Below are 26421 nucleotides of genomic sequence, written 5' to 3' on the forward strand. Positions count from 1 at the left end.
CTCGTCCCTGCCTCCCTAACCTGTTCTTCCTCCCACCTATCCCCTCCTCCCACCTCAAGCCGCACCTCCATCTCCTACCGACCAACCTCATCCCGCCCCCTTGACCTGTCCGTCCTCCCTGGACTGACCTATCCCCTTCCTAACTCCCTACCTACACTCACCTTTACTGGCTCCATCCCCGCCTCTTCGACCTGTTTGTTTCCTCTCCACCTATCCTCTCCTCTATCCCTCTTCTATCCGCCTCCCACTCTCTCCCTATTTATTTCAAAACCCCCTTCCCCTCCCCCTTTTCTGATGAAGGGTCTAGGCCCGAAATGTCAGCCTCTCTGCTCCGATGATGCTGCTTGGCCTGCTGTGTTCATCCAGCCCTGCACCTTGTTGTCCCTCCCTCCTGCATCCCACATTTCATCCCAACCATCACCTTCCCGGATCCCACACTCCCTACCTCCTATCTCCCTTCTGGATCCCACTCTCCCTCCCTCCCGGATCCCACACTCCCTCCCAGATCCCACACACTCCCTCCCTCCCTCCCCGATCCCCCTCCTCCCCTCCCATGTCCCACTCTCCCTCCCTCCCAGATCCCACTCTCCCTCCCTCCCGAATCACACACTCTCTCCCTCTCAGATCCCACACTCCCTCCCTCCCATCTCCCTCCCGGATCCCACACACCCTCTGTCCCAGACCCCACCTCCTCCCTCCCAGATCCCACAGTCCGTCCCAGATCCCACACTTTCCCTCCTAGATCTCAAACACACCCTCCCAGATCCCACACCCTCCCTTCCAGATCCCACACTCCCTCCTGGATCCCACACCCCCTCCCTCCCAGATTCCACACTCCCTCCCAGATCTCATACCCACTCCCAGATCCCACACTCCCCCCCGGATCCCACACTCCCTCTCAGATCCCACACTCCCTCCCATCTCCTTCCCAGATCCCACACTCTCTCCCTCCCAGATCCCACACTCCCTCCCTCCCACATACCACATTCTGTCCCAGATCCCACACTCCCTCCCAGATCCCACTCCCTCCCTCCCAGATCCCACTCTCCCTCCCTCCTGAATCCCACACTCGTTGCCTCCCGGATCCCACACTCCCTGTGTCCCAGATTCCACACTCACTCCCTCCCAGATCCTACACTCTCTCCCTCCCGGATACCACACTCCATCCAGATCCCACACTCCTTCCCGGATCCCACACTTCCTCTCAGATCCCATACTCCCTCCCATCTCCTTCCCGGATCCCACACCCTCTCCCTCCCAGATCCCACACTCCCTCCCTCCCAGATACCACATTCTGTCCCAGATCCCACACTCCCTCCCTCCCAGATCCCACTCCCTCCTCCCCAGATCCCACTCGCTCTCCCTCCTGAATCCCACACTCCCTCCGTCCCAGACTCCACACTCCCTCCTTCCCAGATACCACATTCTGTCCCAGATCCCACTCTCCCTCCTGGATCCCACACTCCCTTCCAGATCCCACTCCCTCCCTCCGGGATCCCACTCTCTCTCCCTCCCGGATCCCACACTCCCTCCGTCCCAGATCCCACACTCCCTCCCTCCCGGATCCCACACTCCCTCCGTCCCCGACCCCACTCCCTCCCTCCCAAATCCCACACTTTACCTCCCGCATCCCACACTCTCTCCCAGATCCCACACCCTCCCAGAGCCAACACTCCCTCCCTCCCTGATCCCACACTCCGTACCAGATCCCACACTCCCTCCCATTTCCTTCCCGGATCCCACACTCTCTCCCTCCCAGATCCCACACTCCCTCCCGGATCCCCACACACTCTCTCCCTACCTCCCTCCGATCTCCCTGCCGGCCCTCTCCCCTCCCCCCAGGAGGACCCACTAACGCCGTTGCCCGGGTGACTCTCTGACCTCTGACCCCTGACGTTCGCGCGCCTGCATTCCGGCGTCTCGTGACATTACAGTTGCAGCATGGCGGTCAAGGTGACACAAGCGAGAATCCGTGTCTCATTGTAGCTTTTAGAGAGATTCACATTGAGTGTTGTGCTGTAGATTCTGTTAATTGGTGAAGGGTTTGGCTAGTATATTTGTATGGTAGATATTTCAAATCGACCGTAGTTGTGTTTGTTTTTTTTTTGCAGTCTGTTGATGTTTGCAGGCCTAGCGCTTGGCCTTGAGCTACCTTTAAACAATTTAAAAAACGAAGTGTGTATTTATGTTGAACAACTTTACGTATTATTATCCGAATAAGAGTGTTTTGAATATATGTATACTGCAGGCAGCTCACTGTCACGGTAAAGATTTATAATGTTTTGCGGATCGATCGATGTGTAAATGTGTAGTTTCACGTAATGGCAATAACGAAACTTCGTTTCCAAATTTAAAGTCTAGATAGTTCGGACGTTTGTGGGCTCCTTCTAAAAAGGAAAGATTCAGAGATTCTTTTTTAGGAGGAACTTCTTCAGATGCATAACAAGTTACAACCAAGAACAAGAGATAACTAGTATTATGCACCCATATACGTCAATTGAGCTAACTGCAATTTAAATACTGTTCAAAATAGTGAAATGACGTACCTTGTTCAATGTACTTTTTAGGTATCTTTTTTCAAGATAGTTCATTTGGGTAACAGACGTAACAAGTGTTTTTATTATTTCAGGTGCAGGCTACTAAAAGGGCAGACCCCAGTGAATTAAAAGCAGTATTCTTGAAGGTAATGGAAAGAATTTATGTAATTTGGGTAAACTCTATGTTTTACTTGTATGTTAGCTGTTAATAATAGATTAAATAGGTTTTTGGACTCAATGTGAGAAGTAGACCTTAACATTTTAAAATTATATCAAATGATAAACACAGCTTAAGTGTTTATTAGTTCAGTTAAAATATTTAAGTATGTACTAGCGTTTAGGTATACTCAGTTGTGAATATTGGATTAATGCAGTGTTGTGACATTGGGAGGCAGGTGTACGAGGTAAAATGACATTTGTTTGATGTGATCTGTTTCTTGAGTTTGTAGTGCTGAATACAGTGTTTTTTTTTAAATTGTGGAAGTCTAAATACGAGGTTCACTTGATCTGTCTTTGTTCAATCATTTATAGAGGTTTAGCCACTAACAAAGAGATGGTTATGTTCTACAGTCTTTAATGTAAAAGCAAAGTACTGTGGGACTGTGTAAAAATAGGTGGGAATGTTCAGCAGTTCTGGCAGTATCTATGGAGAGAGAAATATAATTTACGTTTCGGCTACATACTTGCACAGGGTGAATGAGACACAACCACACATGGAAATTATTGAAAACGGTGCTTGTAAAATTTCTCCTTGATTCTGCCATGCTCTGTAGTTCTAGTTTTTATCCCCGAAAACTAAAAATATAGGGGGTTCTGCTATAACGCAATAGTTGCATTCCAGCGCATAAGGAACATTAGAAGATACTCAAATGGAATAGGGAAATAGTAGTAAGAGAGAGTGAGTTGCATTATTCTGTTTTCTTGTCTGTGAGGTTTCTTGGGTATTTGGTTTAAAGCACTACAGATCATCGAACAGGGTGCCAAGTGCTGCCTGTTATAATCCTTTGTTGCTGGATATCAGCCTTTTGGATAATCTGTGCCGTTTTCTCTTGCTTGAATGTTTCTGTTTTGGTTTGGTGACTGAATCTGAATCCAGCATTGGTGTTGTCAATCATTCATCCTTTTATTCCTGAAAAGAACTCCGTTATGGTTTATTTAGTCCTGGATGTCCAATTTGTGATCACTTTAAAAAATGTAGAATAATCCATATTGTCAAGTTTTATGAGCAGGTTTTTAAAGTGTTTTTGCTTTATTTCCTGTATTTTCAATATTTACTTTGAGCATTTAATACTATGTAGGGCTGAAAGAAAATCTTTTGTCTGAGTAAGGAATTCTTAATAAAGCTAAAGTAAGTACTTGCAGTGACATACCGTGGAGATCAGTGCTGGATCCCATATTGTTTGCGTAAATTTGTGGATGATACAAAGATTTGTCAGGTAGTTGACTGAGGAGAAGGTGCTAGGTTACAGGAGGATATAAACAAATTAGTCAAGTGGGCAGATCAGCGGATGGAGTTTAACCCTCATTTGAAGGAACAAGACAAGGGATTACATAATGATTCGCAGGACACTATGTAGCTCAGAGGAACAGAGGGACCTTGTGCTTGTCTACAGATTCTTGAAGGTTGAATGACAAGTTGACAGGGTAGTTAAGATGGCACAGGGGATACATGCCTTTATCAGTCATGGCATAGATAAGATCAGGGATGTCATGTTGGAGCCTTATAGGACTTTGGTTAGGCCACAGCTGGACTACTGAATGCAGTTTGGTAACCACAATATAAGAAGGATATGATTACACTGGAGGGCTGCAAAAGAGATTTACCAGGAAGTTGCCAGAGATGGAGCATTTCACCTATGAAGAGAGGCTGGATAAGCTTGGATTTTCTTTGAAGTTTGAGTGGGGGACCTGATAAAGTTGTATAAGATTAAAAGGGGCTTGAATAGGGTGGATGGAGATTAGCTGTTCCCCTGAGTGGAAGGATCAATCACCAGGAGGCATAATTTGAAGAAAAACTCTTGAAGCTACTGTGTGTTGGGGTGTGGAATGCACTGCCTGGGAGGGTGATTGAAGCAGGAAAACCCTGGGACCTTTTTTTTTAAAGTACTTGTTCGAGCATTTAAAATGTCATAACATTCAAGGACTAGTATGGAAAAGTGGGACAAGTGTCGGTGATCGAATCTGTATCGCCAAAAATATACAATGACCTGATGGGCTTCTAAGCAGTATGATTTTGTACTGGCATTTATATGGCACCTTTCATGACATCAAGGTGTCCCAAAGCATTTGAAAGCTGATGAAGTAATTTTGTAATGTAACTAATGTAGTAAATGTTGTTAATGAATACAAATGAAAGGTTAAATAGTAGTTTTCAGTTTCTGGAGAACAATCAGTCCAAATTTTAACATCTCTAGGCATGTATTTAAGGTGAGAGGGGCAAGTTTTTTTACATGTGTTAGGATTCTGGAGCACAGTGCAAGGAGAGGTGGTGGATGCAGGTATGATAGGGGCATTTAAGAGACTTTTAGATAAGCAAATGAATATTTAAGGAATGGAGGGATATGGACCAAGGGCAGGCAGAAAGGATTAGTTTAATTTGGTGTCAAGTTCGGCGCGGCATTGTGGGCCAAAGAGTCTGTTTCTGTGCTGTACTATTCAATGTTTTATGTTCTATCTCAAAATAATTCACCTGTTTGAAGAATATGAAGGAGCAACAGTTGAGAAAATATTCTGGAATTTGAATGAATGTCCACATTCCTTCATATTGGAAAGTATGTTGTGACATTTGATTCAGGTTTTAACTATTGTGGCTCCAGGCATGATTTGAGTATAGCTGCATTAAATTATTTATGTGGAATATTATCTACATTCTAATAATTTTGTGATTCCAGCACGCCTATGCACTTTGCACGAGGGAGTGTAAGACTAAACTGGTTCCTCGTTAATAGGACATATATGCCTGGCCTATATTTGGCATCATGAAGAAGTAGTTTGTCAATTCAGCATACAGTTTAAAAATTTGATATTTGCTGTTATGATGTAGGCTGTCATTTGAGTCTTTATTTTCTCTAGTACAGGTTGTCTCTGAAATCTATTCTTGCAAACAACCTGGTAGCTTAGCCAGTTGAGTGCTATAATTAGTGTGTCTGTATTGCCAACTAACCAACCTGCAGCTGGATGAATGTCATTGGCACTTGAGGCTACTGTAACGGATGCTGTGTAAAGTAAGATGGTTGATTTTGGGAGAAGCACAAAATGATACAAATGCTTCCAAAACTTTTGGAAATTAAAATTGTACTTAGCTGACAAGATATCACAGTATAGGCATCTGTAGTTAGGACTTTCCAAGCCTTGCTTTAAAAGGATTTTGTAGGCTGATGGGAAGCAAAGAGGTTTGAAGAAGTTGATAGTTTGGCAATTTTTTTTCAAATATAACTCTTTCTCATTGATTTAAATGCTGTATGATATCTAAGATGATATGAACGAATTAGTCATAGAAGTGTCCAGCACCGAGAAAGGCCCTTTGGATTATTGAGACAAAAAGAGTGACTGTTTTAATTCCATTTTCCAGGGCTGTATAGCTTGGCATGTGTCAGTGGATTTTGTATGCCTGTTTATTACTTTTGTGGACGTAATTTACACTTAAAAGGTCACAAATACACATTAAAGTTAGGATTTGATAAACTTGGCACCTATTTACATAATGCAAAGTGTTTAAATCTGTCACATTAACTTAAGAATGCTGGTAGTTGGCTCCAAAGTAATACTAATTTGACCTATCTTACCTCTTTTAAGTCTTACCCAATTAGTCCAAATCCTGAACTGTTTTTTCCATACTCTGGCAAATTTGGTAATACTTTTTAGCTATGTGGTGTATGCAGGCGTATGTATTATTGTATGGTTTTTAACTAATCTTGATGGTCCAGAGTTTGCTGTAGCAATTAATCGAGCATTTTTTTTGCTGTTTGGCTTGGCCTTGCATGTTCAGGGTTTACATTTCTTAGCATGTTGAAGAGCTGAAAATGTAAATCTAAAAAGTGAAAACAGATGTCTGCCAACTGAGTGGGAAGGCCACACAATTTTGTATCTTCCAAACAATCAGGTTAAAAGATTATGACCTTAAAAGCATTAGAACTGAGAAGTGCAAGCAAAGTAGGTGAATTCAATGCCAAACTGGGTACTGGAGGATGTAGAGAGGAAAAAACATTGGATTAAGGGTAGATGTGGAAAATGAGACAGTGAGCAAAAATAAAACTTGAAAAAAATTCAATTAAAACTTGACTACCGTGTCCCCAACAATATAGGATGGGTTAAAATTCCTACATCTCTGGGGTCTTTTGAAAGTGGGTATTACTTCTGTTAACTGAAAGCAACATATTGCGAATTCTGGAAATCTGAAACAAACACAAAATGTTGGAGAAACTCAGCAGGCCTGGCAGCATCTGTGGAGAGAGAAACTAAGCCTTCGTTCTGATAAAAATATCAAACTCAAAATGTTAACTCCCTCTGCAGACGTTAGACCTGTGGTATTTCTTTTGCAATGTTAAAGTAGCACATAAAACTGAGATGGATTATTGCCATAAATTATGCAAGATGTGAAGAAAAGATTAATCATATAAAGCAACAGTGGCACAATGGTACAGTGGTTAGCACTGTTGTCTCACAGCACCAGGGATCTGGGTTTGATTCCAGCCTTGTCTGTGTGGAGCTTTCACGTTCTCCCGTGTTTGTGCAGGTTTCCCCCAGGTGCTCCACTCTCCTCCCACTGTCCAAAGATGTACAGGTTAGGTGGATTGGCCATGCTAAATTGTCCGTAGTGTTGAGGAATGTGCAGGCTAGTTGGATTAGCCATGTTTAATGCAGGGTTACAGAGAAAGGGTAGGGAGCTAGGTCTGGTTGAGATCTTCTTCAGAGAGTTGGTGTGGACTCTGTGGGCTGAATGGCCTGCTTCCACACTGGAGGAATTCTATTTTAACAGGTGTATTTATATATCTAAGCTAGTGTAAAGCCTATTTCTGCCTTCAGTCCTTGTAAATTGCTCCCAAACAGGTAGCAAGATTTTCTTTTTGATTAAAAGTTCAGCATGAACTGGAGGAAAAGCAATTACATACATTCCAATGAGTATAATGCTATCTTTTAGATTAGCATTAATTCAGCTTAAATAAACATTTTGACTCTGTTGCTTTAAATGTTTAATTCTGTATTCTCTATGATTACCTTAAAGGCCCTAGGAAAATAATTTGGTCTAATGGTTAATTTTTCTGCTAAAATATATCTACCGGTGCAATGTACATTGAATAAGCTTTCTTAAAGCCAATTGGGTAAGGGAGAAATTTTGTTGAGATGTGAGGGGAAAGACATAGGAATAAACTTGGATGGCTTTTTGAAAGAGTTGACATACAGGATGGACATGATTGCCTCCACTTTATCTGATTGCTTGTCCTTGATTATCCCATAAAAGGGAAACATTCTCTCCACATCTAATCAGTCCAGACCCGTCAGGACCTTATGTTTCAATCTTGCTCCCTAAACTCCAGCAGATATAAGCCTAACCTGTCTGATCTTTTCCCATAAGGCAACCTACCTATTGTAGGTATTAGACATGTCAAGAAATAATAAAGACATGGATAGCCCTCAGTGGATGAGCTGATTTGAGGCAACATTACCGAAGTGGAAATGTGTGGTTTTTATAAAGGCAGATATGTGGCCGCAAGCTCATCTTGGAATCAGCTCTGCGACCAAAGTTGCATACTGTCTGGTTCAGCTCAGTTTCCAAGAGAGGCATGGGAAACAGTTTGCTTCTTGTACTAAAGGCAATCACTTTTGTATTTTGAATATTTAAGCTGCAAATTTTTGCTCATCTAGTACTCAGAATCTTTAACAGATTGCTAAGCTGTATTGAGATAGTTGACAGGGGTGGATGTGAGCTGGAGTTAAGTACCATCACTGTACATGTAAAGACTATTGTATGATCTTGCTGAGGTGCATCATATAGTTGAGAAATCGGAGGCGCGAGGCATGTGTCATTAGGTGAAACCAGATATGGTGTTTAAGGAATGGGGAATATTGTCAGCCCTGGCTAAGTTGTAAACACTGTTGTCTTTGAATCAGTAGCTTGGGATTCAAGTTCCATTTGCGGGTTTGAGTGAAGAAATCAAAGCTGACAATAATGTAGTGATGTTGCACAGTCAGAGATTTTAAGAGTTTTGGTAGCAATGATAATGTTACTGCAGTAATAATCCAGAGGTCTGAACAAATGCTCCAGAAGCATAAATTCAAACCCCACCATAAAAGCTAGATGAATGTAAATCCAATTAATAAATGTGGAACTAAGACACTTGCCACATTAGTAGTGATCATGAAACAAAAATGTTGTTTTCTAAACTAATCCGGTTCACTGATTTTCAGTGGAGGAAACCTGTCATCTTTACCTGGACTGGTCAACTTATCATTCTAGACACCTATTAATGGGCCAAGTGGAAAGTTAATGTGTTTGTTTTAAGAAGTTGGGAAACCCAGCTGTTAAAAGATGTAAGAAAAGCTTCACTGTATTCGTTATGGATCAGGAACAGCAGGAATCTTTCTTCCAGGCCCAGCAGGCCTGTCTTTAAAACTAAGCCATCACGCATCTCCCCTGTTCAAACCAACGTAACAGCCTACTCTCTCCCAGCCGCTGTGATCTCTTATCATTCAGCAACCCAAAAAATTTAATAATTTTGTACTTCAACCTTTTTGGTCTGTTGGGTAGCTGTGTTACTAACACCTTTCATTCGGTTTGGCTTCTGGACAGGGATCTGCTTTTACCTTTTTGTAAAAATGGCATAATTCAGGGAATCTGCACTGTTTTCTGCCTCCAGTAATTATCACAGTCATTGTTTTCTACCAGTTAATGGCTAAGCACACTTAAAAGTCCCAAATTGCAATATCCTGCTCCTGCTTTGAAATGTTTTGTTACAAAGTGTAACCTATTTTGACGTGTTTAATGTAACATTCAAGTAAAAAGAGTTGCCTTATTTCATGTGTTGAAAACTTTATTTTTATATTGCAGTAATCCATTAAGTTGGACCCAAAAATCAAATTCTGTTTGTGTTAGAAGCTAGCTGTCCTTGTCCAAGCATTCTGTTTTACTTTATTCCTCCATCATTTTTACTTAAAAACCAAGTGTCCCCCTCAAGACACACACCATGTGATTTGGAACTCCTTCACTCCAGCTGGATTAAAATCCTGGAACTCCCTAATAGTACTGTGGGTGCACCTGCACCAGGTGGACTCCAACAGTTCAAGGCAGCACCACCACCTGCATGAGAACAATTGTGACTTTTGCCAATAATGTCCATATCCCACAGAAGACTTTTTTAAAAAAAGCCTAATCTTTCAAATTCTTCTTTTCCCACTATTCTTCAACATGTAGGAATTTAATGGATTGGACTGTTAAAGTTTTCATATCAATTTCTCTCAAAAGGCAGATATGAGAGAGCAATTGGGAAAGGCATGCCAGAGAAGTGTTTGTATTTGCATTTCTTTGTGTGTTTGAGTTTTGGAGATTTATCAAAGTGCAATGTTTGTTTAATGACTGGTCATTGTTTGACCTGCAAATCATACTCTTGAGATTCTTAATAAATTTGCTGTGTAGGGCATTCTGCATTCATAGCTCTACATAATGCATGTGTATTAAATTAAATTCAAATTTTTAACAAATGAATTCGTGTCTTGTGATGTTACTTTGACTTAAAATAGTCTTCACTGATTCTGCAGTGTGATGTTTATATTGAACCCTGTTTTTTAAAATATTATTTCTTTTTAAGATGTTTTTTGGGATATAGAGGTTATGCAGTACATTTGAAGTTAACATTGAAATAGCAGTCGAACTTTCTAAAACATTGAATCTTGCAAACTGGAATTATTTAATAATCAGTGACTGTAGAATTATTTAGGATCTGTTCTTGCAGTTACGATCGATGTGTGTATTTGAGTTTACTTAATTAAAAAAACTTAGTGAAATTCTTGCTGCAATAAGTTTCAGAGAGGTAGATCTACTTCATCAATATCTAAGTTAGATATTACTGCAGAAAAAAGATAAGTACGACAAATGCGATAACAGTGTGGAGTTGGAGGAACACAGCAGGCCAGGCAGCATCAGAGGAGCAGGAAAGTTAATGTTTCAGGTTGGGACCCATCTTCACAAATGGGGGAGTGGGAAGGGAGCTGGGAAATAAATAGAGAGGAGGGGTGGGACTGGGGAAGGTAGGTGGGATGGTGATTGTTGAGTGCATGCAGGCAGTGGTGGGGATTGGTCAGTGAGGTGGAAGAGAAGATGGACAGGTTGTGTTGGGTCAATGAGGTGGGATGAGAGGGAGATTTGGTCATGGAATGAGGCCGGGGATGGGGAGATTTTGAAACTGGTAAAGTCCACACTGAGACCATTGGGTTGTAGGGTCCCAAGGCGGAATATGAGGTGCTGCTCCTCCAGTTTTCGGGTGGTGTCATTGTTACACTGGAGGAGGCCCAGGATGGAATTGTCGCCGTGGGAGAGGGAGTTGAAATAGTTCGTATCTGTAAGGTGTTGTTTGTTGCGAAAAGAGCGCAAGCTCTATAATGCAGTCTCCAAGTCTCCGCTTGGTCTCACCAATGTAGAGGAGTAGGGGATGTAATACACCACATTGATGGGTGTGCAGATGAACCTCTTTCTGATGTGAAAAGTCTGTTTGGTGCTTTGGATGGAGGTGCAGCACTTCCTGCGTTTGCAGGGAAAGGTGCTGGGGATGGTTGGGCTAGTGGGGAGTGTGGAGCGGACAAGGGAGTCGCGGAGAGAACAGTCCCTATGGTAGGCAGATAGGAGTGGGGAGGGAAATTATATCTTTGGTTGTGGGGTCGGTTTGCAGGTGGTCGAAGTGGCAGAGAATGATACATTGAATACGGAGGTTAGTGGTGTGACATGTGAGGACAAGGGGAATTCTGTCTTTGTTTTTGTTGCAGGGAGGGGATGAGAGGACAGAGGTGCGGAAAACGCAAGAGATGTGGTTGAGAGCATTTTTGACCACTGAAGTACTACAAATGCATTATTTATGATGATATATGGTTTTCCACGTATTACAGTTCTTACAGTAGAACACAACATATTACTATAAACACAACATATACATTTTTCTGAAGAAGGGTCTAGGCCTGAAACGTCCGCTTTCCTGCTCCTCTGATGCTGCTTGGCCTGCTGTGTTCATCCAGCTCTACACCTTGTTATCTCAGATTCTCCAGCATCTGCAGTTCCTACTATCTCTCATCTTACTATATTCAGTCTGTTACACTCAACTTTTAGCTGAATAAAGTTCAGGCATGTATGTTGTCAGCACGTACTTGAAGTAGCTTTCTTAGCAGTTTTGCATTGAATTTGAGAATGGTTCAGTCAAGCCTAAAACTCAGGGATCTCAAATCTGAACAAAACAAACTATGTAGGTATGAGGGTGAATTGGCTGTAGTAGATTGGGAAGTTATACTAAAAGGCAGTATTGTAAATTTAAAAAAAAAAGCCAACTTTAAAGAATCAATTTGTAATTTGAAATAACTATATACTTTTTTAAAAAAACTCCATGAGGAAGTGGTCTATCCATAGTCATCAAGAAATTTAATTTTGAATTAGGTTGAAAGGGGCTTGCAATGTTGCAAATAAAAGTACGAAATACAACTGGAAGGATCTTAGAATGCAATATTGTATGACTAAGACATAATGATAAAGGGAGAGAACAGTGGAGGAGAAACATAAAATAACTTGCAAAAACTTCCATAGATGTGCAAAAAAAAAAGAATGAAAATAAATGTGGTTCCCTTTCAAGCAGTGATAGGAGCGGTTAAAATGGGGATAAGTAAATAACAAATACGTGATATCTGTCTTCATATTAAATGACATTGCAGAAATAGCGACAAATCAACGCTATAGTGAAAATAAGAAACATGGGGACATTTCTTTAATAAAGATATTGAATACATATTTTGATTATGTGAAATATTAGAAGACATGGAATCGTTTGGATATTATCTAGGTTGAAAAGAATTTAATTGCTTTTATCAAGGAATTAAGTGTTCATGTGCTGTAACTGAGTGAGTGTTTTTTCATTTTATCTTTTCTTTATCTGTGGAGACTTTGATTTTTTATGATGAGAGTCTGTGTGTTTGGGATTAAAGGGATCTAATTATTTTTCCATATCATATTTTAGAAGTTAACCAGTGTTTACCACTTGATTTAAGAAATTTTTTGATTATAATAAGGGGTAATTTTGAGTTTAGTAAAGAAGCCTGGGTAATAGTACAAAAGAGAATGAATGAATTGACCAACTTAGTGATTTTATCAACTTGTATATCGAGGTGGGTACACACCTAAATGAGAGAAAACGAGAGACACAGACAAAGTTCTGAAGAAGGATCATTGGACTCAAAACGTTAGCTCTGCTTTCTCTCCACAGTTCCTACAAGATCTGCTGAGTTTCTCCAGCGACTTCTGTTTTTGTTTCACAGATACTGATGCACTGTTGGAGCAGCACAGTTTGATTATCAGTGCATTCTTCCTGTTACATTGTTAACGCATTTCAGAAATGAATGGTTCTTAGAGTCAACCATGTGTATTTATCAGGTTTAATTAGAGGAAGTACTGGAAAAACTCAGCAGATTTGATAGCATCTGTGGAGAGAGAAAAACAGAGTTAATGTTTGAAGTTCCGTTCTGAAGAAGGGTCACTGGACCTGCTTTAACCCTGCTTTCTCTCCACAGACCTTGCCAGACCTACTAGTTTTTCCAGCAGTTTCTGATATTCTTTCTGATTTCCAGCAACTGCAGACTTGCTTTTTTTGTTTGAGGCTCGGTATGTCTGCTCTTCAGTTCCAAAGTGTTCAACTGTTTTTCTCTGCACACACAACTTCTAGACCTGCTGAATTCTTCCAGCACTCTTTAATTTCAGATTTCCAGTGTCCAAAGTCTTTTTGCATGTATAATATCTGCAGGTTACTCGCTTGGTGGGAATTTAAGTTATGAGGAGTATGCAAAAACTTTTAGAGATGTAGAACAGATTAAGTCAATGTGACAGATCAGATAAAGTGCAGGAAATGTGAAGTTTTACATTTTGGTTGGAAAAAAAATGTAGAATATGGGAAATGTACACAATTTGGAAAAATAGTTAATGTGCAGGTATAAAAAGCAATTAGACTAGACATTGATACATTACCCTTAATTAAAAAAAAACAGTTGAACTATAAGAATGAAAGAGTCTTGCTTTAATTGCAAGTGCCTTGGTGAGATTGCAGCTGAAGTACTTTGTGTGGCTTTGGTCCCCTTAGTAAAGAATGGATGGACTTGCCTTGGAAGGAATGCATGCAAAGGCTCTTTGGATTGATTACTGGGATGAAGAAATTTTCCTTGAAGAAATTTGGTTTTACCTAGCTTATTTTGTCAAGAATTGAGAACAATAAGGGCAAGTTAATTGAAACATTTCAAATACTTAAGGTGCTTGATCGGATAGATACTGGGAAGAATTTTTCTACAAGGAATGTAGAATAGGTTGACTATTTAGGATTGGAACAGGGATTTCTTTATGGCTGACGTCAAGAAACGTGTGCATTAGCTGTGATATCGCTTATAAATAGTTACAAATTCCAAGTAATACTATTTTAATGAACCAGGATTTTGGGTCACATTAATAAACTGTCACGTAAAGTACAAAAGTTGGCTTAATATTGTGCGTGCAATGGTGTCAGCGAACAGATCCTTTCTTTATGCAAAGAGTTGCAGACCTGGGCATTCGCTGCCTTAGAAAGCAATGGATGCTTGGTGGTTGAGAATATTCAAGATGGAGATTTTTGAATGCCAAAGAATCAAAGGATGTGGTAATAGTGCAGGAAAATGGCTTTGAAGAAAAAGTTCGTGATCATATTGAATGGCATAGAATTAACTGGTCTATTGTTCCTCGTATATCTTATGTTCTTAAGCAGTTGTCATAGTTCCCACAGAAATCGAAACATGAAAAGGTATTTCAAGTTTCAATGACTGACTGGATGGATCACATAACATAGTTTCATGTTTTAGGAGTTACTTAGATAAACTAAAAAACAAAATAGTGTAAACACCATTGTTTAGGCATCTTATACTGTAAACCACAGAACAAGTCCCCCCATTTAACTTGAAGAACAATTGAAAATTTCCTGCCATGCTGTACTTTGTGCTTTAAATGGGCATGTTATTCTTCAGCGACCTGTCAAAGCTAATCTCCTACTGGTTGATTTCTCTGACAGATGAATTCTAAACCACAAACTGAGTCTTCTAGTGAGGTCTATCCTGGAAATTCCTTGCTCAGCACAAAGATTGATGAATGTTCCAGCCTTGTTTAAATCCTAATGAATGAGCTCCCACTCATCTTGTGCGCAATGAGAAATAAAAAGAATATTTTCTCTTTTGGTTCCAGAGTGCCTCTTCCTCGTCCTTGCTATCGTTCTCTCTGAGGTTTTGACAGGCTTCCTAATCTCTTAAATTTCAGAGCTGTCTCAGAAAAATGCTATAAAATGACAGTATAGTGGCTTGCTCTGGTATCTACTGTTAAAATCCAGTTATTATAAAAACATGATGTTGAGGTGCTGGTTTTGGACTGGGAAGGACAAGGTCAGAAGTCACACAGTACCAGGCTATAGTCCAACAGGTTTTTGTTGGACTATAACCTGGTGTCTTGTGATTTCTGACCTTTTAAGACATGGCATTTCTTACATCTCCCTGTAAGGCTTGGAGTCCACCCATAGTCAACACGCATGCACTTGCCATTGTCTAAGGTGTCGGTATCTTGCACCTTCTTCCCAGTAAGCCAACCTAATGCTCCTTGAATCTTTAACAACTAAGCAATCCAAGCTTGTTGACAGAATTCAGAGCTGCTCATGTGTCTTTTTTCGTTCCATTATTTTGCCTTAAAGCAATATTACCAAAGCTTTGTAATCTTTTAAATTTTGTGTTTGTAACACTGCATTTAACTTTGGCAATAACTGAGCTGTCCTTTTCTTGGTGTAATGTGCATTAAAGGTTGTTGCAGTCAATTCTAGATACCTCCAACAAATCAAATATTATATAGACTTTATCTTTACTATTCCTTCTAGTTTTGTAGTGTCACCAAGGATGGGGAGCATTACATGACTCCAGCAGATTTTGTGCAGAAATACTTGGGATTGCACACAGATCCACAACACAACCCCAAGACTGTACAGCTTCTAGCTGGCGTAGCTGACCAAACTAAAGATGGGTAAGGTGATATTTAACTTGATTTGTGAAATAATCTAAAATGTGTTTTTTCCCCTCCCTTTCTGTACATTTTGAAAGATGTTTGTTTATAGTTGTCATGCAATATTAAGAAGCACAAGATTTTCCAGGTGACAACTTGAAAATTGATCATTTATGGTATTTTGCTGTTTTAGCATGAACTCCAAAGGCAAGCACAACACGTGGACAACCAATCACAGTGAAGGAAAATGATAACTAAGCTGTTAACTTCCGCAAAAAAATCTATGACTTTACTACATATATTTCTGTTCTTGTTCGGTTTTAAATAAATGCATATAATTAAAAGATCAGAATTTACCAGAAAGCTTTTTTATTGATTTGCAGAGAAATATGCTCTTGCACCAGGATCCAGTAAGATTAAGTTTAAATTCTAAGGGAAAGATCAGTTGCTGTTGTCTTAGAAACTTGGCCATTACTTTTCTTTATCATGTTTTCAGTGCAGTATGTTCATAAGAAATTAAAAATTAATCAAATTTACTGAACTATGTCATTCACTTGCTTCTGTTAATTTGGAAGAGTTTAGACTTTTATAAAATATTCATTCTGATAGAATCACACAGTATGGAAGAGTTCCTTTGGCCCACCAAGTCTCTACTGTCAAAGCTGCGCTAAATCTGCACTTATCCCACCTTCCAACACTAAGCACATAGCCTTGAATGTTATGACATTTCAAGTGAATATTGTACAGCTTTATCCTAAATTCCATTTTTCAGTAAAAGATACACTAAAACTTTAAATACTATATTTTACCTAACATAGTGTGTTGACTGCTCTCTTAATGATCCTTCGTTCAGAAACATCATCTATTAATTGCGAAGTGAATTCTGACAAGATTTGTAGTCAAAGTAGCTGTGAAGAAGTGAAACAGGTTTTCAGGGTAAATTGGCGGGAAGTTTTAAAAAAACTCCAAGCCAAAGCAATATTTTAATATTTTTAATATAGCCACATAATTTAATGAGTGAAGCATTTGTGACATAAGAATTAGGCACAGGAGTAGGCTATAGGTTCCAGGATTCTGTTGCATCACCTCCAGTTTTCTGCTGTTTCACCATATCCCTTCATTTCCTTCATGTCTAAAAAAATTATCAGTCTTGTTCTTGGATATCTTTAACTGGATATCCACAGTTCTCTGGTGTAGGAAATTCCAAAGATTCACCATATTCTCTGTGAAAACGTTTCTCCTTATTTTAATCCTAAACGACCAACTCCCTTATCCTGAAACTGTGAATCCCAGTTACAGTCCAGGCTTGTCCTACAGAAGCTCTGCTGAGGAATCCTGCGTGGCTGCCAAGCTGTTCAAAATATAGCTAATATGAAGCTTTTGTCAGAACCTTTCACATTGCACTCATCAGGATAATTTGCAAGATGTTTTGAGGACAAGAGGAAAAGCTTTGAAAGTTTTTTTTCAGTAAAACTCAAGTTCTTTACTACAAAACTGCTATTTATGTAGTTTAAATATAACTAGGAGATCTTGCAAGAATCTATTCCTCAAATCAGTAGCTGTTTCAGTCCTGATGAAGGGTCCAAGCCCGAAACGTCGACTCTTCTGATGCTGCCTGACCTCCTGTGTTCCTCCTACTCCATGACTCTGACTCCAGCATCTTCAGTTACTACTAACTGTGAGCTGTTCCTCTCCTGTATTTGCTGATAGGCTCACTAGACACTCTGTTGGCAGAGCAGCGAGTGTTTCAACATGATTAGTTTACATCAGCCTGAGGCCTTGAGAGACAGTGAGAGTCTGTGCCATGAGAATTGGGAGGATTGTGAAAGACACTGGCTTTGGGAGGAGAGAAATGAGAGCCAGGCAACTGGCTGCCAGGTGGACAAGGGTACAAGAGTCAGAACTTTGCAGGAGTGGTTATGGGGAGGTCAAAAGCAGCTGTCATTGCATTGACATGATGTCCCCTGATTGCTGGGATTGTTGATCAGGATATATGGTTGGTCAGGACAGCTGCCCCACACATCTCCTCTGTGACATTAATCAGCCAGCCTCTTGGCTGTGGGTGGATTGGTGAGTGAATTACTGAGTAAGCATGGGGAGGTTGGCAAGCAAGTAGGCATAGGCATGTTGTCAAGTTGGTGTGCCATTGTGGTTGAGTGCATCTGGGGGTGTGCGTGTTTGTTTGAGCTGTTCTTACAATTTCCTTCCCCAAAAGCCTTTTCTCCAAAGCAGGCTATGAGGGGAGGAAAATTCAGGCTGAAGGACAACCCACTTCCAACCCCCACTCTTGTCTGGATTCTGCTGACGTGAGCACAGTGTTTGTGCCACAAGATGCAAACCAAAGTTGGCATTAGTTAAATCCATTTCTTAAGTTTGTTCCTGGTTCCCACTGCTTTCCTGAGTTATTTGGGCTTGTGGCCTAGTTTTATTCTGTCTCTGTCTTAGTTTCTGAACTGAGAAGGGGTAGGAAATATTTTTATTATTCAGCTGTTGAGCACATTTTTACTGGTCATTTTTAATTACTCATCTAAATTATCGATTTAATTGTCTTGGACTTTTTTGAAGTTCATGATTACTGTTGTAAATCTTAACTTGCTCAACTTCCATTGTCCTTGCCCGATCCCCTCCCCCTCACTTCCCCAGACCACTGTGTGAGAGAACTATTGAAATGTGGCCCCAGGTGAAAAGGTTGGAGAGCCCTGTTCTAGACTCTGCAACAGAGGGAACCAACTTCTCAACATTTAGTTTGTAACGTTTTTCAAGAATGAAATGTCCAAAAACAATGAGACCACCTCTCATATTTTAAACTCCTATGAGTCTGATTCTATTTGAGCTCTTTTCATTCTAGGAATAAATCTTGCATGCTTTCCATGTACCATCTCTAAGCCAGAAGTATATCCTTGGGTCAGGGGTTCAAAACTATACACAATGCTTCAGGTGTGGTCTTATTAGAGGTCCATATAATTGCTGAAAAACATTCTTAGTCTTTTAGTGTAACTCCTTTGCCGTAAAGGCTAATATCCCATTTACATTGATTGCAATTCATAACAATGAGGGAATTGATTGAAAATTTTATTTGATAATCAGTTCCTAGATAGATGAATGAAATTTGAAGCAAACAGTGTTAAATTAACTTTTCGGTACAGAATAAAGACAAGCTGGAGAGTCATTGATAATTTAGTTGAATCTGAAGATAACAATGCAGCTTAACGTAATGGTAGCAGGAAGTAAACAGAATTTTAAACTAAATGTCAGACCTTAATTGAGAGCTATATTTTGTCAGAAAACTAGTAATTAATTATGCTTGGACACAAAAACAGAGCTAATGCACAGTCCAATATATAAAGAGTTTAATAATATTGCTTCAATCACAAATGTCTTCAATTTTTTGTAAACTAGAAATTTCTAATACATTTTACTGATCTGTACAATATTTATAATACAGTATTTCTTTGTTTCTTTCCTGTCCATACAAACCCATTGACTTCTGGTTTGGATACACTTTGTTGATGCCCTCTGATGGCTAACAGAGATTCTGTTACCACTTACGTACATGTGCACTTGTGCTGTACCAGTAGTTTAATGTTTCCTGACATTTGGCCACCTGGAGCAACAGGGCAATGTAACCAATGCAGGTTCATTCCCTGTCCCAGCTGAGGGGCTATTCCTGGGGCCTGCCTCACTGCCCAGTATGATATGAAAAGAGTGAGAGTAGTATAGTTGATACTTGCTAACCAAGTTCATTTATTGCGGGTAGGTTAATATGGTTCTGAGAAGAGCAAGGGCCTGTTCCTGCATTATATCACAATTGTTCTGACTCCATTGGAGTTACTGTTGGACCAGTATGAAGATGTGAGATGGTACCTCCTCAAGGAATGTCTCAGTACTTTAATCCATATTAAAGTTTTTATTCTATGTTGATTTGAAGCAGAAACCTCTTCACTAGAAAACTGAAGTCGAAAAATTATGCTGTAAATGCATCAAAATGAATTCGGCTACTGTGAACAATATTTTTTTCCTGGCAGTCTGAATATGGAGAGAGATTGCTTTATTTTCTGTCATCAATTCAATATTCATTTAGTTGACTACATCCAGAATTTTAAGAAGTTGATGTAAAAGAAATGGAGAGTACTGATTTTCCTTGGCAAAGCAAGTTCTTTATAATGTGCTGTGGTTAAATATGAACAGAAAGGGTCTAATATGTTTTTGCACAAAAATCTGATAATTTCGTATGGTATGTTTGGTTCTAGGACATTCTTGTCACTTTTGACAATATTTGTGTAATTTGTGCTTAATCTGGCACTTCTTTAAAATTGGGAGTAATGCTACATATTTTTGCCATCAACTTAGTATCTGTTCATTGATTACCTGAACTGCCAATATTTATTGTTATAGATAATTCAAAATTGAAGCACTACAACGTGTATTGCTTTAATAAAAAATCATATCAATACTAGAAAATAATTGGGGAATATACCGTATAGCGTATAGTCAATACCAATAATATTTTAGCAGTCCCATATCGGTGAAATGTGACTACCTTTTCCATAAGTTTTTGTTGAAGTGTAGTTTAGTGCTGCTATTTTAAAGTGAAGAATTCTGACATATGCTTTATATCAGTGCAACAGGATGTCGAAAATCAGCATGTGTTGATTGAAAGGAAGACCAAGGTTTGTGAAGGCTGCCATAACTGAGAGTTAGGATTCAGCAGCAGTTTGTCGTAAGCAGGCAGCCAGCCCAGCTTTGTCTGACAGGTGACTATTTAAGAGGGTATGTTCCATACTGCAGGATAGATTATGATGTAGTTAAGTGAACTGAAAACCAGTTTTGTCAAAAAACCACCCAATTTAAGTTTCGAAGTAACGACTGAATAGTGCAGATGGAAACCGACATAATGAAGAAGTGCAGCTTTACAACTATAAGTGCTCTGTCGTGGTCAGTAAATTATTTAATAACTAATGGTGTGAACTGCTGTGGTCAGGATCAGTAATAACATATAAATATCAAAAAGTGTCCAATGCTTGTCTCCCACCCTGCCAAACAATGTTGATTCATGACCCTGGTTAGAGTGAAAAACTTGGAAAAACCTGTTTCTGCTTTGGGAAAATAAAGCCATATATTTTTTTCAGAAATAAGTTCTTGATTAAATATTGTCTATTCAAAAGTGAATTAAGGAGCAATTAAATGTCTTTTCTGAGAATCTGACTGCTTGCACTAGTCTGCCACTGTAGTTTATGTGGGCACTTGCTGTGAAGTTTAAAATATTTAGAGAAGTGGTTAGCTGCATTTTTACTATTTTGTATGCATCCATGAATGTATTATTGGGGGAAAAACCTGAAATTTGTAATCCAGCCATTTCTACCTCTTTCTCAATCTATTTTCTGACAACTTGAAATGTTGAATTGTTGACTCAATGTATCATTTGTACTGGTGATCAGGCTGCAGATGAGCAGGAATTCTGCTGTAATGTGATCAACTCACTCACCACCCAATCCTAATGGGAAGCATGAGTTGTTGATATTTCTTTAATTGTGTATTTGGTGGATTTGTAAATGTAATTCTGGCAATGTCAAATTAGTATAGACATCTTTAGGTCGAGTAAAGTCAACAATGAATTTAAGTGTACTGTTTATTATGATATTGAGGTGCCGGTGTTGGACTGGGGTGGACAAGGTCAGAAATCACACAATGCCAGGTTGGACTATAACCTGATGTTGTGTGATTTTCTGACCTTGTTTATTATGAAATAAATAAACAACTTGGTTCAAGTATCTCTCTATTTGATGAGCCTTCTTTGTTAACTTCTGCATTGCAATTATAGGTTGATCTCCTTTCAAGAGTTTCTGGCATTTGAATCTGTTCTGTGTGCTCCTGATGCCATGTTTATTGTGGCTTTTCAGCTGTTTGACAAGAATGGCAAGGGAGAAGTATCATTTGGTAAGCACTGTAAGATACAGTATAAATGGAATACTGAAATTAATTGATGTTATTACACTCTGTTATTGTTCCTCCCATTGCAGTGTTTAATCTGCAGGCATGTTGTTATCAGTATTTGAATGTGTGTTCATAACAACCCACTTCGATCTAAATGTAGGTAGTACAGACTGCATGTACAACTATATATAATGGAATAAAAAAGTTCTATTACCTTGAATGTGGAGAATTCCTTGGAGTAAGCATCATTATTCATAAAAAAAACAATTTGAGTACTGTTTCAAAACTTAAGCAAACATTAGCTGTAGTTTATACGTCTGAATTTAACCCTAATCTTTACTTGTTATCAAGATTCTCTTTACCCATCAAGTAATATTCTTTGCAACCAGAGGCTGTTACTTGTCATCTAAGTACACGGCAAATTTGTGTCTTGTATGTCATAGTGGTGAGCAGTGAAATATCCTGTTTGTTCCGTGAATCAGGACCTTCATTGTGACAACGGCTGAAGCAGTAGGTTGATTTATTGCAGTCTTCAGGACTCTAGTGTTGCACCAGGACTGGCTTAATTATTTTACAACAGGTTGTTCAGCCATCTCATCAAGGATGGTGGACAGGCTCCTGCAAAAGGGGAGATGAGAAATCTCAAGGGTGTTACAGAATTGATGTGTCCTCAAACAGGCAAGCTAAATTTAAAATTTAGGAGCCAAGGAATGTTGTTATTATTTATTGAGAAACTGGGAATTTGTTGTCAAGAGCTGAAGGAAATGTTATTTGACCTGTACAGGCAGTAGTAGTAGCCGTTGAGCGAAAGGTGTGGGACAATTATTGATATGCCTATCTGTTACATTTTATAGATTTGGAGACCAGGTTTAGTATATCCATGATAAATAATGTGGACAGATGGACTGCAGTGAACAAAGTCATGGAAAAGGACAAGCCTTGGTTCACCAACAAAATTCTAAATGGATATTGGAGTTGGATTTGCAAAGGAATTTTGGAACACTTATGAGAACTTATACTGCTGTAGAAAGCAATGGCTTGTGTGAAAGAAACTGTAGAATAATTGATTAGATGTTTGCACAAATACTTCAGATCAGGTGAACTCTAAGTTACAAACAGCACTGGCATGAGCAGTACATACAAAACGTTGCTTTAGATGGCTGAAGGGTTTTACCCTATACTAATTAGTATATGATTAGAACCCAGAACTGCTTTTAATACACATGATGATCTACCATACTAGAAAAACAACAATCAGCACTTTTTTTTTGCATCCATCTAAGTGATTCACAGGTAGTTTACTGGCCAACAGAGACAGATGACAGTGGATGACCACAATAGTAGTATATGCAGGAAAGTCTAGTAGAAAGTAGAAAAACCTGGGTAAAAATGAAAGATAAAAGACAAGAAACGAGGTTGATGGTTTGGCAGAATGGATCATGAGAGTGAAGAACTAAAGAATGTAATTCCAGTGCTCATTTAGGGAGGTACATTGAGGAGGAAGAGCAGAGAGGATTTCCAGCAGACGTAAATATAATTGTGGACGATGGGAGGGAGGAGAGCTACCTGATTGGCAGTTACAGCCCTGGGGTTAAGTAGAAATTTTGAAGTTGATTGAATATCAGTGACAGAAAAGTAAGACTGACTGAGACTTGGACAGGTTTGGGGATCTCACACATAGTAATGGAGGAGCCTCAGCTTTTGACTCTGACCAACAGGTACAAAATACTTGCCTTCTCTCTGTATGAGAACAAGAATTGTAGGACACAAACGAAGTAAGGTGCTGGATGCTATTAAGCTGGGCAGAACATCAAATGGAATATGCTGGTGGAGTCAACCAGGGATAGAGGTTGCTTCCTCTAGTTGCAATCAACAGTTTTGAAGTTGTATGGTCTGTCCAGAGCAAGGGTTTCAGGACACTTCTTTACAGCTGGAGACAACTGAGTGAGAGATGGAGGATCAGTGTTGTTGTGGCCCACATGGAAACGAAGCACAGCGACTATGATGGGAGTGGTACGTTAGTAATCAAGTCCCCTTAGTCCATGAGCTATACCAAAAGTGTGAATGTCTTATTGAATCACCAAAATAGTCGATTTGTCTCCTTTGTACTACCAGAGTAAAAGAAATATCCATCCGGTGGTTTTAACAAAGTCAAAAATAACTCCTTTATTATAAGCAACAACTATAACTAAGTTGCAAAAATGGTTAACAACTAAGCTACACTTCAGAAGTATACTTTTCCCCTGGATCTCAAACACATCCATTCATATGAAGACAAGTTACACAGCTCTGCTGACATAAATATGAGTTGGAATGATATATGCAAAAAAGGGAAAAAAATAATTGCTAAGTCAAGGGCACAGATTCAGAAGATAGATTGGGTCGACCTCTCTTAGATCCTTTGGCCCCTTAATCAATAAGACCAACTTGTTTCATAGATCCCTACAGTGTTGAAGCAGGCCATTCAGCCCATCGAGTCTGCACCAACCTCCTGAAGAGCATCCCACCCCCCCACCCCATGTCCATATCCCTGCATATCCCATGGCTAAACCACTTAACCTACATATCCCTGGACGTAACAGGGCAATTTAGCATGGCTAATCCACCTAACCTGCAAATCTTTGGACTGCGGCAAGAAACCGGAGCATCTGGAGGAAACCCACACAGGCACGGGGAGTTTGCGCAAACTCCATACAGACAGTCACTTGAGGCTGGAGTCAAACCTGGGTCCCTGACACTGTGAGGCAACAGTGGTAACCGCCTGTTGGCAGTTGCAAAATGAAGAAAGATCTTCAGCCCAGAGTCTAGATTCAGATAGGATATAATTAGGAGTCTTCATATTTGAATTGTTATCCTGAGAGAGATTTTAATGAATTTTACTTTCAGGTTCGTCCCTTACTGACTGAAAAAAGAGAACTGCTTTCTGGTACATGCCTGTCTATCAACATTCAATAAGGTCTGTGAATACACACAGCTCCACAATCCAGAAGCTGTTGAAATAGCATAAATCCTTGAATTTTTCCGTGTCTGTTTGGCCAGCAATTAAGAATCTTAAAATTCATCTCTCATGTCTTTTTAAAGCTCCGATGGACACTTCTTCCAAAATTACTTACCTTTCCAGGAGAAAGAAAATAATCCGCTGTTCTGTTTGACCTTTTGACTTTTACTTTCTAAGAAATTATATGATAACTGAATGGATGCAGAAATGTCCAAATAGTTCTATGTTCCAATTTTCCATATTCTGGCACGGTGGCTCACTGGTTAGCACTGCTGCCTCACAGCGCCAGGGACCCGGGTTCCACTCCATCCTCAGGTGACTGTCTGTGTGGAGTTTGCATATTCTCTCCATGTTTGCATGGGTTTCCTCCGGGTTCTCCAGTTTCCTCCCACAGTCCAAAGATGTGCAGGGTTAGGTGGATTGGCTATACTAAATTGCCCATAGGGCCCAGGGATGTTTAGGTTGGGTGTGTTAGACATGGGAAATGCAGGAGTAGGGGACTGGGTCTGGGTGGGATGCTCTTCGGAGGGGCAGTGTGGATTTGTTGGGCCAAATGGCCTGTTTCTACACTGTAGGGGTTCTATGAAATATGTTATCTCATAATGAAAGATTTTTGGAAGATGTGAACATAATACAGTTTGTCATTTTAACTTTGAGAGCAATGTATCAATGTATCAATCGCAAACAAGAATCTTGAAGTTAAAATTGTTTTGGTAAATAGACTAAAAAGAATCAATTACAAATGTTCAGCAAAAATGCATTAAAAATCATTAAAAAAGCAAAAACACTGCAAGAAAAATCCATCTGGTGCTTCCTAAGGCAATAAAGAGTATTATTCGGAATAGTGGCAAGCCTGAGGATTGGAAATGTTTCAGAAACCAGCAAAGGCCACCAAAAATGATGATAGGGCGAATCCGTATCCCTTAATATAAAAACAAATAGTAAGAGCTAGAAGAAATCTGTAAAAGTGAGTAGCTGAAGCAAACATTAGTCCCTTTAGAGGTAGAGACTGGAGAAATTATCATGGGGAATGAGGAAGTCGTAGGGATATTGCACGAATATTTCATGCCTATCTTCACATTAGAATTTGCAGGTTACATGCCTGAAATATAGGGCCACTGAGGGGCTATAAAGGATGTGGAACCAGATGTAATTAGTATGAGCAGAGACAATATATTTAACAAACTTAAGGAACTGATGACCGACTAATCCCCTGGACATGATTCTAAAAGAGGTAGCTGCAAGATAGTGGAATTGCAGGTTATGACTTCCAAACTTGCCAGGATTTTAGAGCATTCCCAGTGGACTTGCAAACTATTTTCTATTAGTTCACAGAAAATTTGTAATGAAACAGTTGCCATTCAGGAAAGAAGGCAGAATAAAACCCAGCCAGTTAGTTTGATATCAGTACAGTCTGGGAATCAATTATGAAGGAAGTCTTTAACAACGAACTTAGAAAATCATAGTGTGATAAGACAAAGTCACGTGATTATACAAAAAAAAAGTCATGCCTGAAAAGTATCAGTTCTTTTTGAGGATGTCACTGAGTGGCACAGGATATCCTTCTAGGAGAGGTGATCAGTCAGAGATCATGAGGGAGGTTACAGCCTAATGATATTATCACCGGACTATTAATCCAGAGACCCAGGTAATCATGGAATCCCACAGTGTGGAAGCAGGACATTCAGCCCAACAAGACCACACTGACTCTC

General features: G+C 39.8%; 1 protein-coding gene across 3 annotated transcripts in view; it reads left to right on the forward strand.

Annotated features, from left to right (window-relative positions):
- Positions 1-1876: 1876 nt before the first annotated feature.
- slc25a12 (solute carrier family 25 member 12) overlaps positions 1877-26421 on the forward strand; it is a 123097-nt gene continuing 98552 nt past the window's right edge. Inside the window, exons 1-4 of one of the 3 annotated variants that reach the window (XM_048598562.1) lie at positions 1877-1953; positions 2630-2683; positions 15656-15798; positions 21599-21714. In XM_048598562.1, coding sequence (XP_048454519.1) covers positions 1942-1953; positions 2630-2683; positions 15656-15798; positions 21599-21714 — 325 coding nt within the window. In that variant the 5' untranslated portion in view covers positions 1877-1941. Of the gene's footprint in view, positions 1954-1978; positions 2265-2629; positions 2684-15655; positions 15799-21598; positions 21715-26421 lie in introns of those variants that run through there. The other 2 variants (XM_048598561.1, XM_048598563.1) reach the window with 2 other exon arrangements.

Source organism: Rhincodon typus, chromosome 7, assembly GCF_021869965.1.
Source record: "Rhincodon typus isolate 14 chromosome 7, sRhiTyp1.1, whole genome shotgun sequence".
NCBI classification, from domain to species: Eukaryota; Metazoa; Chordata; class Chondrichthyes; order Orectolobiformes; family Rhincodontidae; genus Rhincodon; species Rhincodon typus.